Below are 12,095 nucleotides of genomic sequence, written 5' to 3' on the forward strand. Positions count from 1 at the left end.
GTCACATCTTGACCTCTGTATGTCTCAGCAAAGCCACTCAGATCTGACCACAATGTCCTATTACAAAGAGAGAGAGAGTACCTGCATAAACCTTTATTAGGTTTTTGAAATGAATGGGTGGTTAGAAAGTGCTGATTTGAAATGTCTTGTCAAAATATATCACTTTTGGCCTGTTTATGGGGCTGAATGTATTTTTGTGTCAAACACAGGTTCTAAGCGATCCAGTGCAACGCATGGTTTATGATGAAATCAATGGATACTCCTTGACATCTATAAACCCATTTTTGGACTTGTTCAGGCCACAAGATTATGTTTTTGTTGATGAATTCAGCTGCATAGGTGAGTTGCATAGGTGATGAATTCAGCTGCATAGGTGAGTTGCAAAATTAATTTGAAATACGCTGATTAGTATCCTAGGGATGATTGAGTACAGAACTCACATTTAGTGTCACAAATATGATCTAACAGGCTTGTCGATGTGTTGTGTTGTGTGCAAAGGCTGTAAAAATTGTGCAAACACAGCTCCCAAGACCTTTGAAATTGAGGAAGATTTCGGACGCGCACGTGTTGTGTCTCAATGTGGAAGGGTCTCTACAGTTAAACAAGCCATTGACACATGGTGAGGCCCCTTAGATATGAGTGCAGGTTTAAAAAGTGATATTTAAAAGTACGTTGTGAATGAGCACTGCCCCAAGACAAGGTTCTCATAGGCTGTTGGTTTTCCTGCAATTTATCACTGAAATCATGTGATTATGTTTTACTCGAATGTCTCAAACTGCCTGCATGTATTCTCTCTTTTATGTTTATACCTCATGCATTATGTTTGTCCTGCAATTTTTAGTAACAGTCTATCGGAGTAGTATCATTTTGCCTCAGCGTCGAGGGACCTAGGCATCATGGACTTATGGTGGTCGATGGGCTTTAGCCAGGCAGGGAACAAAGGAAGACATTGCTGGGTGTCCACAGAGCAGGTTGCACATCTACACGAGCAGCATTTAGATGGATCTTCACTTCTCTGCCTTCCATTCCTTCATCTCCTTTTCCACATTTGTTATCCTCTTGTTTGTGACCATAAAGGTCGCCTTCGTCGGGTTGCGCAAGGAGGGAAGCCATGGAAGAAGCGAGAGAGAGAGAGAGTTATGTTGCTGCCTTGGGGGCCTTAGCAAGGGTGGGTGGGGAAACGCCTAGCAGATAGATACGCTGGCCAGCATATTGCCAGCAGAACTGTGCGGCGAACAATGAATAGGGCAGCAGGCGGCTGGGGGTGGCAGCAAGTTCGAACAGAGAGGGGTAGGCGAGCAGGGCAAACAGCAGGCGGCGGCGGCGAGAACGAGCAGGGCGGCGGCGGCGAGCAGGGGAACAACAGGCGGCGGCGGCGGCGAGAGCGAGCAGGGGGAACAGCGGCTAGCAGGGGGGACAGCAGGCGGGAGGGAAGGCGGCGGACACGAACAGGGCGGCGGCGAGTATAGAGAGAGAGAGAGAGAGAGAGAGAGAGAGAGAGAGAGAGGAGAGAGAGAGAGAGAGAGAGAGAGAGAGAGAGAGAGAGAGAGAGAGAGAGGAGGGAGGGAGGGAGGGCGGGCGGGCGGGCGGGGGGGAGGGGGAGGGGGAGGGGGAGGGGGAGGGGGAGGGGGAGAGAGAGAGAGAGAGAGAGAGAGGGGGGGGGGGGCGCAGGCAGGCAGCGGGAGGGGAGAGCGAAGAGCGAAGGGGGCAGCGGGAGGGGTGGGTGCAGGGCGAAGCGAGAGGGGTGGGCGCAGAGAGAGAGAGAGAGAGAGAGAGAGAGAGAGAGAGAGAGAGATGGAGCAACTATGCCGAATATACTGAAGTGATACAGTCCCAAGCAAGAGACAGAAAGGGTCTCATAAGTGAGGGAGCAAAGAAAGACTAGGCAAGATGGAAAAGTGAGAGGCCAGCCCACCTATTTATAGGTAAGAAGGGCTGGCCGATTGGATACAGTGTAGTTGGTTGACTGGGGAAAATCCATCCAGGCTGGGAAAAATCGCAGAAAAATATATAATAAAAGGGGTAGCCAGCCTACAATCAAGGGCCATGAAAAGGGACCAAAAGGGACACCAAATATGGGCAGAAACTGGGGATGAATGTGCTAACACCCCCTCTCCGCACCAGATACTGAACATACTCCGAGAAGCCGAAGATGAGGAGCCAAGGAAGCTTGAGAAACCGGCTTGGTGAACAAATCTGAGGGGGGGGAGAGGGAGAGGGAGAGGGGGAGGGGGAGGGGGGGGGAGAGAGAGAGAGAGAGAGAGAGAGAGAGAGAGGGGGGGGGGCGCAGGCAGGCAGCGGGAGGGGAGAGCGAAGAGCGAAGGGGGCAGCGGGAGGGGTGGGCGCAGGGCGAAGCGAGAGGGGTGGGCGCAGGGCGAGCAGAGAGAGAGAGAGAGAGAGAGAGAGAGAGAGAGAGAGAGAGAGATATGGAGCAACTATGCCGAATATACTGAAGTGATACAGTCCCAAGCAAGAGACAGAAAGGGTCTCATAAGTGAGGGAGCAAAAGAAAGACTAGGCAAGATGGAAAAGTGAGAGGCCAGCCCACCTATTTATAGGTAAGAGGGGCTGGCCGATTGGATACAGTGTAGTTGGTTGACTGGGGAAAATCCATCCAGGCTGGGAAAAATCGCAGAAAAATATATAATAAAAGGGGTAGCCAGCCTACAATCAAGGGCCATGAAAAGGGACCAAAAGGGACACCAAATATGGGCAGAAACTGGGGATGAATGTGCTAACACCCCCTCTCCGCACCAGATATTGAACATACTCCGAGAAGCCGAAGATGAGGAGCCAAGGAAGCTTGAGAAACCAGCTTGGTGAACAAATCTGCAGCATTCTCCGTTGAAGGACAATACTCCAAACGCAAATCTCGAGCAAGAACCCGTTCACGAACATAGTGATATTGTATCTCAATGAGTTTCGTACGAGCATGAAACACAGGGTTCTTCGCGATGGTGATGCAACTCTAATTGTCACACTAAAGAAGAGTAGATCCAGTAGAAGGCCAGCCAAGCTCCTCCAATAATCTCCGCAACCAAATCGCCTCACATGCGGCATAACAAACTGCACCATACTCTGCCTTTGTAGAGGAAAGCGCCACAGTAGGCTGCTTTTTATTGCTCCATGAAATGGCTTGAGACCCAAGTGAAAAAACACGAGTGGTCGAACGCTGAGTATCTGGATATCTAGCCCAATCTGAATCAGACCATCCAAGAAGAATGCATCCTCGGCCATAGAAGATGTCAAAGTCCCAGAGTGCCACACGCAAGTACCGAAGAACTCTGAGAGCACACCGCCAATGTTGCTGACAAGGTTTGGATGAGAAAGAACTCAATAAGTTGACTGCGAAAACCAAACAACCAACGAGAACCCGATACTGTCCCTGATCAATCCCTGGAGAATCATCATGAAGAGAGAGCTTCTCACTAGTATCCATAGGAGAAGATACTGGTTTGCATCCAGTCATCTGAAATCTGTCAAGAATCTCCCGTGTGTACTTCTGCTGAGGGAAGAAAATGCCCTTCGGGGTCTACCAAATCTCAAAGCCAAGAAAATAATGTAAAAGGCCAAGATCCATCATCTCAAACTCTGTCTCCAAAGCATCCATGACTGAACGGATCCTCACAGAATAAGAATGTGTAAAGATGAGGTCATCAACATAGACCACAATGATAACAATCAACACCCTCTCAAGGAGGATATAAAGGTTCGAAGCTGCATGAGAACGGCGCAGGCCGAGCTTCTGAAAGAACTCATCAATCCGTTGGTACCAAGCCCACGAAGCTTTGCTTCAAACCATATAAAGCTTTCTTCAACCGGTACACTTGATCTTATTTGCCTGGAACAACAAATCCGGACGGTTGATCAACATAAACCTCCTCTGTAAGCTCTCCATTTAGGAAAGCCGACTTGACATCCATCTGGAATACGGGCATCTATGATGTCTTGCAAGAGCAAGAACGTTGTGAATGGTAGTCATCTGGGCCATCAGAGCGAAGGTCTCATTGAAGTTGACTCCAGGGCGTTGATGTGCTTGTCCAAGCTGCCATTAGCTTAGAACTTCGATTTCAAGATCCAGCGCACACTAATCACCTTACGCTGCAATGGCCTAGGCACCAAAATCCAAGTGCCATTCCGTTCAATAGCATCCAGCTCTGCCTGCATAGCACGACGCCAAGGCTCATGTGAAAGAGCCTTGTCCACATAAGTGGGATCAGAAGGACCATGAATGATAGAGGACATAAGAGCATAGTTAACAAACATGTTGCCCTCTTGAATTTGTTTCCCTGAAACTCTGGAAGATCGCCTGAGAGAACCAGGCAGAGGAGCAGTGAAACCGATCCCGTCAAGTGGAAAGACTCAGTTGGACACCTACACGTTTAATAGCACAACTTTAAAACCACAAATATGAAAAGGACAACTTAAAACAACTTGAAATTTAAATGAACAGAAATGGAAAGATGGACACCAGCACTGGGGCCGGAACGGGCCGACCCCCCCCTCAATATATGATATATTTATTGGGAGTATTTAAAGAATACAATGCTCCATGGGTTCTGAGAACCAGATCATGTCCATGTACATATGAAAACAGTACTAAACAAAATAACTCGAATTTCGATGTAGAAAAACTCGGAGCAGAACGACCACTAGTGTGGTCCAATCACTACGGTCCTGTGCTTTCACTGGACTCCGCGGAGAGCACCACACTGGTGTTCCGAGACCACGCACAGACAGGCGCTCTCGTACTAACGCCTGGCTCTCCCGATCTCAGCACCTTTGGACCGAGGTTCGCCCATATAGCTTGGACAACCCGGCACCGAACGGGTGTAGGCCGAGCGGGACGACTCTTTTACCAGATTTAAACATTAAATGCTTTACTCAAATCTGAAAATCACTTACTTGTAGTTGGTTGATAAAAGACCAAAACTTGTGGTTTGCTGAGGATGAAACCACCCTTGATGAAGAAGCAGTTGCCTCGTGAAGACTCACCACGATAAATACCACAAAAAAAAGGCACAGCCGCCTGTAGGATAGTTGCAGCCAACCTGTAGAGAGAAAGTCCTCTGCTGTGGTGCAGCCGTGTAGAGGGTGGTTTGCAGCCAGCCTGTAGGGTAGTTGCAGCCAGCCACCTGTAGAGAGAAGTAGACGCCTGTAGGAGAGGGTTGCAGCCAGCCGCCTGTAGGTAAGGGTTGCAGCCAGCAGCAAAGAGCACTCAGCCACCTGGCTTCGAAAAGGAGGTGGTGTAGGCGCATACAGGGAACAGGCGGAAATCTGCTGGTGAGGGCAGTCCGCTGGAGGTGGAGCCACCTGTGTGCAGGGCACAATTGGCTGGTAATGTTGCCTGGCGAAGAGGGCAGCCTGCTGGAAAATCAACGCAGCTGCCAGCGTTGGTTAAAGCAGCCGCCTGGTTGCTGTAAACAGTCGCCTGGCTTCAGCCTGCAGAGCTGGAACCGCCGTACAGAGGGCCTCGCCTGTAGAGGATATATGCGCAGCAGTACAGAGCAAGATGGCAGCCTTCTTTGCGTTGAATGAGCCACCGGTTGATGGATTCCACCCAGAATAATACGATGGATGCCCACGCTTGAAGGAGGAAATCCTTTTTAATAATATTCATGTGGAGTTTTCACTATAGTTTTCCCACGCATGCATGAAGGGGACTAGTGGGGGTTGGTGACCATGCCCACCCCCACACTCACTTAAAAGTGAGGCTCCCCACCTTGGCCCCTAAGTGGGTGCCCACTTTTAAATAAGTGTGAACCCCTAACCTTATAAATCAAAGGGTTAGAATTTAAAACATTAAAACAACAAGTACCATATACTTACCACCTGTTCACATGCACTGAAACTCGTCAGAATACAGAGCACACTTCACGACTCACTGGCAGGCGTCCCCGCTCAGTAAGTAACACGTCAAGCAGGCAAACACACGAATACATGTCATGCGAAAACAGTTTCAAACATGCAAAATATGTGTGCATGTGCAAAAAGTAACATGGACATATCTCCCGTTCATGGAACATGTACAAAATATTTGTCGGCACAAAACTGGCTCGACATAAAACATAACAACCTGGTCTTCCTATGGAGTGACAGTCCCATAGGTAAGACGCAGTTCCAGGCACGAGTTTCCCTAGGTGTGACAGTCCCATAGGTAAAACACGGCACGAATACTGGCTCTTCCATGGCGTGACAGTCCCATGGATTGAACACAGTCCAGGTCATACACGGGTGGCACTGATCTGGCTCCCGTCCATACGACACCATCCTGCTAACACACGGGTGGCACCAGTCTGGCTCCCGTCCATGTCAGCAAAATACTGGCCTCTTCACACGAGACACTGGCCTGGCCTCAAGTGAACGAGACGCAAAAAGTAGGAATGGACCAAATGGTCGGCCAATTGGTGACATCCCCCCGGGCTTCTAAAGAGTTGACCTCAACTTAAAAGCCTCAAGATATGCCTGCAACAATTGTGGATAATCTGCAAAATAATCTTCATTTACCCATTTGGCATCAATAGGCAAATAATTCTTAAACTTCACAAGGTATCTCCTGGAAAGCTTTTTGTGCAGGTAGCTTTCTCTCCTTGTGAAAAAACAATCTGTTCTGGCTGGAGGATCTCCTCAAGCTCTTCAATTTCTGGCGGATCTTCTGTGACAGGCTCATCAGGATCTGGCCCCACATATTTCCGAAATAGACTCACGTGAAAAGCATTGTGAATCTTCCAATGACTAGGTAAAGCAAGCCTGTAGGATACTTCATTGATTCTGTGAATCACCTTGAAGGGTCCATAATAGCGAGGAGAAAGCTTAGGATATGATCCTTCGCGTCCTGGCCTCTTCCGAAGCCTAGCCTTCTCAAATTTCAGCAATACCCAATCACCTTCTTTGACTTCCATGTCCCTTCTATGCTTGTCAGCAGCCTTTTTATGCTTATCCTGAGATCTTGCAATGGCTGTCCGCACCTGAGCAAAGGCAACATCCAAGTCACGAACATATTCATCAGCTGCAAAAATCTCATCCTTGGTACGAAGGATGGGTGGCAAGACCACTCTGCCATAAATAATCTCAAAGGGAGCCTTTCCTGTGGAAGCATGGATTGTATTGTTGTAGGCAAACTCAACAAGTGGAAGATACTTCTCCCATGCACTCTTTTGATCTGCCACATAACATTTCAACAAATCCAACACGGCTGAATTTGCAGCTTCACTTTGGCCATCCGTTTGGGGATGATAAGCTGATGAAAACTCAAGCTTAGTACCCATATTATCAAATAAAGCCCTCCAAAATAGGCTTGTAGTCCTGGGATCTCTATCCCCAACAATGGATTTGGGCATACCATGATGCTTGAAAATATTAGCAAGAAAAAGCTTTACCATATGATCAGCTTTGATGGTTTTCTTGACGGGCAAGAAGTGAGCTTGCTTGCTAAACCTGTCCACAATAGTCCAAATAGCATCATTGCCATGCTGGGATCTAGGCAAATCCATAATAAAATCCATCGTGATACTTTCCCAAGGTTGCGAGGGAATAGGCAATGGCTGAAGCAAACCTGGAGGCTTTTGCCTATCAAATTTCACCTTTTGGCAAGTGATACATGTACGCACATAAGCCTCAATGTCTTTACGCATGCTTGGCCAAAAGAAATACCTCTGTATCATGCGAGTAGTAGGCATAATACCTCTATGACCAGCATAAGGTGGAGCATGACATTCGTCCATAACCTTTGGACGCAAATCCTTCACCACACATAGGCAATTATCCTTCATGAGATAACCCTCATTGATTACATAAGAGGCATGTGAATGACCAGCCATCAAATCAGTCCATATATGGCAAAAATCAGCATCCAAATGATACAAATCTCTCATAGCAGATAGATCTCCATGAGAGGCCACTGAGACTGCAGCAATATAAGGCCTCCTAGATAGTGCATCGGCCACTACATTTTTCTTTCCTGGAGTATGCACAATCTGAAAATGAAACATGGAAAGAAAATTTGCCATTCTCATCTGCTTCTCTGAAAGCTTGGTTTGAGATAAAAAGTATCTCAAGCTTTGATGATCTGTCTTGACTACAAATTCAGCCCCAAGAAGGTAGTGTTTCCAAATCTTTAAGGCGTGAATTACAGCCAAGAGCTCTTTCTCATAGATATCCATATGAAGCTCAGCATCATGCAAACGACGGCTCTCGTATGCAACTGCATGCCCTTCTTGATTTAGGACAGCTCCTATGCAATCACCACAAGCATCACATTCAACCACGAATGACTTGTGCAAATCAGGAACAATCAATACTGGACCACATATGATCGCATGCTTGAGTTGCAAGAAAGCATCCTGTTCCTTTGAAGTCCATTTGAAAACAGTTTTCTTCTTCGTGAGATCATGTAGAGGAGTGGCAATCATGGCAAAATGCCTTATGAAACGCCTGTAATACGAACATAATCCCAGAAAACTACGTACTTGATGTACGTTTTGCAATTCGGGCCAATTCCGAATAGTCTCTATCTTTGCAGGATCCATTGTAACTCCATCCTTGGATACAATATGTCCCAGATAATGAATCTCTGAAAGGAAAAACTCACTTTTCTTGGCATTGACGAAAAGTTTATGCTTCCGCAACTCTTCGAACACTGTGACCAAATGAGTTCTGTGTTCCTGCTCATTCTTGGAGAAAACCAAGATATCATCAAAGAAGACTCCTGTAAACTTGCGATGGGATCGGAATATCCTATCCATCATACGATTAAAAGTAGCAGGAGCATTGGTGAGACCAAAAGGCATTACCAAGAATTCATATAATCCGAAGGCTGTCCTGAATGCAGTCTTATGGACATCTTGTGGCACCACACGGATCTGGTGATAACCACTCTTCAAATCAAGTCTGCTAAAGCAAGCTGAGCCATCAAGCTTATCCAAGATATCATCAATACGTGGAATAGGAAATCTGTTCTTGATGGTAAGCTTGTTCAAAGCTCTATAATCCACACACATACGGAATGATCCGTCCTTCTTTTGAACAAGAAGCACAGGAGAGCAGTAAGGTGAGGAACTGGGCTGAACCAAACCTTTCTCTAAAAGCTCGTTTACCTGCTTCATAATTTCTTCTTGTTGTGCAGCACTCACTCGGTATGCGGGTTTGTTAGGAGGAGAACTACCTGGCACAAGATCTATGCGATGATCTTCGGGCCTTTGGGGAGGTAATTCACCTGGCAACGAGTCAGCAAAACAGTCTTTGAATGCATTAAGAAAATTCAGCCTATCATTAGAGATAGCATCCATATTTTGATGATTTGGCACAAGACTATCACGCACAAAAACCAAGTACGCTGAAAGACTCTTTTTCATTGCTTTATTAATTTGGATGTGTGATACAACTGGGATGGAATCCCCTTCTTTGCCAGCATCAATAAAGTGCATGCGGCCTTTATGCATAAAAGAGATCATATTGGACTTGTAGTCTTTGCGGGGCTCAAGCCTATGATGCCACGGCTTGCCCAACAATACATCACATCCATTCAGTGGAGCAACTAAGAAATGCTCATTGTCAAGGTAGCCCTGAATATGAATACGCAACTTCCCAATCAAAGGGGTAACCTGCACCTCTTTGCCAATAAATGCAGCTTCAGCTTCAATCTGAGGTCCCATGTTTTCAACCTCAATACCCAATGCAGCTGCCATTTGCATAGAGATGAAATTGTCAGTTGCACAGTCATCAAACATGAATAATGCGGGCTGATCCTTGATTTGCCCCCAAGCCTTGCAAACCATTCTCTCTTTAGCATCATGACCTGTATTACCTTGCACATCAGGAACTGCATGAACATTTGCTTTGGTGTGCTTGTCCTCGTGCTTTGGTTTGCGATCTGGGCATTGCCGAAACATGTGGTCTTTGCTACCACAAGAAAAGCATTTTCCATCCTTAGCATATTGCTCTCTTTGCTCCGGGGTTAATCCAAATTTGTTCTTTCTTGGGCCCTGTTCTTTTGATGTGTTATTTTCAGCTTTACCACCCTTGTAAGGCTCCCGGAAGTTCTTTTTAGGTGGCTGTCCACCCTTTTGCTGATTTGGGACAGCCTTGTCCTTTGCTTTGGAACCTCCTTGATCCTGCTTGATCTTGAGCACCAATTGCTCTGTAGCAAGGGCAGAAGCTGTGAGTTGCTGCAACGTATGTTTTGGGTGCAATTCAATACCCGATCTGTAAGCAGGTTGCAATCCAGAACGAAACTTCCTCTTTCTTTCCTCCTCTGAGATTAGCATGAAGGGAGTCACTTCCAGCAACACTTTCCAGAATTTGTTCACATACTGTTGCACACTCTCATTATCTTTTTGTTCCAGCCTATCCCACTTTTGAGTGAGAGTTTGCTCTGCATTGGGTGGCAGGAACTGAGCATAAAATCTATCTTTGAATTCCTTCCAAGTAGAGATGGGATCCTTGGTGATCTTTTCGGTGATCCACCAATGGGCAGCAGTGCCTTTCAGAAACATGCTAGCATGGCGCACCTTCGACTTTTCTGTAAAGTCTTCATCGCTAAAAGCAATGTCGAACTGTGCCACAAACGCTAACACCTTAGAAGCATCGTGTTCACCATGAAAGACATCAAATTTGACAGATTTATCACCTGCTTTGAACTCCTTGAGCTTCCTGGCATGAGGCTCATGGTCCTCTCTTTTTCTTTTCCCCTTATCCAACGGGGTAGCCCTGTCTGCATGGGCTCCATGGGCCGTCATAGAAGCTTCATGGGGCACGGTGGCATGTGCTCCACGAACTCGAAGCTCAGATGCATGTGACTTACCTGCATATGGCATAGTCTCTCCATGAGACAACTCAGAAGGCAAAATTTTTCTGGAAGCAGACCTGTCACCATGAGATACATATCTTGCATGCATGTGACTTTCGTGCCCTCCATGAGCACTGGCATACATAAATCTGTCAGGCTTAGTGCCTTGGGGAGAGGATGCATGTCGAGAGGTGACAGTCACCTCTTCCTTTTGCATATAAGATTTCAGCCTCTGGGATGCGAGATCTCCATGCTTCAAACGAGGTGGATTTCTGAAAATCAGCTCCCCGTCATCCCCCTCTTTGATATCACCTTTGCGAAGGAGATAGGCAAGTGCCAACTCCCTTGGTTTCTTACCCACTTCACGAGCCATTGATTCAAAGGTTACATCAACCATAGCATCTGCCTTCCTGGCTTCAATAGCACTTTGCAGATGAGGATCTTCATGCAAAAACTTCAATTCTTGCTCTTGAGCCTGCAAAAGTTTTCTCATATGTTCCATTTCAGCCCTCATAGCATCAGGGTCTTGTTCAAGCATAACTGTCTTTCCTGGAGACAGTTGACCTTTGGATTCACTATCCATAACCCTTTCAAGGGGCTTGTGTCTACCTCGCAGGGCATCAGACCCACGAGAAGCACTAGAGGGACCCCTCGAATTTGGCACTTCCAAAGGGTTGCCTTGGCTGTCCATTGTGTTCAAAGTTTGCTAAAAGCGGGATGTCCAGTACACAGGTTCGTTTCCCCACTAGGAAGAGGGAAACAACCGCGCTCTGATACCAATGAAACCGATCCCGTCAAGTGGGAAAGACTCAGTTGGACACCTACACGTTTAATAGCACAACTTTAAAACCACAAATATGAAAAGGACAACTTAAAACAACTTGAAATTTAAATGAACAGAAATGGAAAGATGGACACCAGCACTGGGGCCGGAACGGGCCAACCCCCCCCTCAATATATGATATATTTATTGGGAGTATTTAAAGAATACAATGCTCCATGGGTTCTGAGAACCAGATCATGTCCATGTACATATGAAAACAGTACTAAACAAAATAACTCGAATTTCGATGTAGAAAAACTCGGAGCAGAACGACCACTAGTGTGGTCCAATCACTACGGTCCTGTGCTTTCACTGGACTCCGCGGAGAGCACCACACTGGTGTTCCGAGACCACGCACAGACAGGCGCTCTCGTACTAACGCCTGGCTCTCCCGATCTCAGCACCTTTGGACCGAGGTTCGCCCATATAGCTTGGACAACCCGGCACCGAACGGGTGTAGGCCGAGCGGGACGACTCTTTTACCAG

The 12,095-nt window shown here is 46.9% G+C and overlaps 1 protein-coding gene across 1 annotated transcript in view; it reads left to right on the forward strand.

Moving 5' to 3' along the window:
• Positions 1–213: 213 nt before the first annotated feature.
• LOC147612260 (uncharacterized) overlaps positions 214–12,095 on the forward strand; it is a 55,064-nt gene continuing 43,182 nt past the window's right edge. The window contains exons 1-2 of the mRNA XM_086784141.1: positions 214–339; positions 499–619. Coding sequence (XP_086640267.1) covers positions 234–339; positions 499–619 — 227 coding nt within the window. The 5' untranslated portion in view covers positions 214–233. The remainder of the gene's footprint in view (positions 340–498; positions 620–12,095) is intronic.

Source organism: Cibotium barometz, chromosome 46 (assembly GCF_041138505.1).
Source record: "Cibotium barometz isolate CiBa-2024 chromosome 46, ASM4113850v1, whole genome shotgun sequence".
Classification (NCBI taxonomy): domain Eukaryota; kingdom Viridiplantae; phylum Streptophyta; class Polypodiopsida; order Cyatheales; family Cibotiaceae; genus Cibotium; species Cibotium barometz.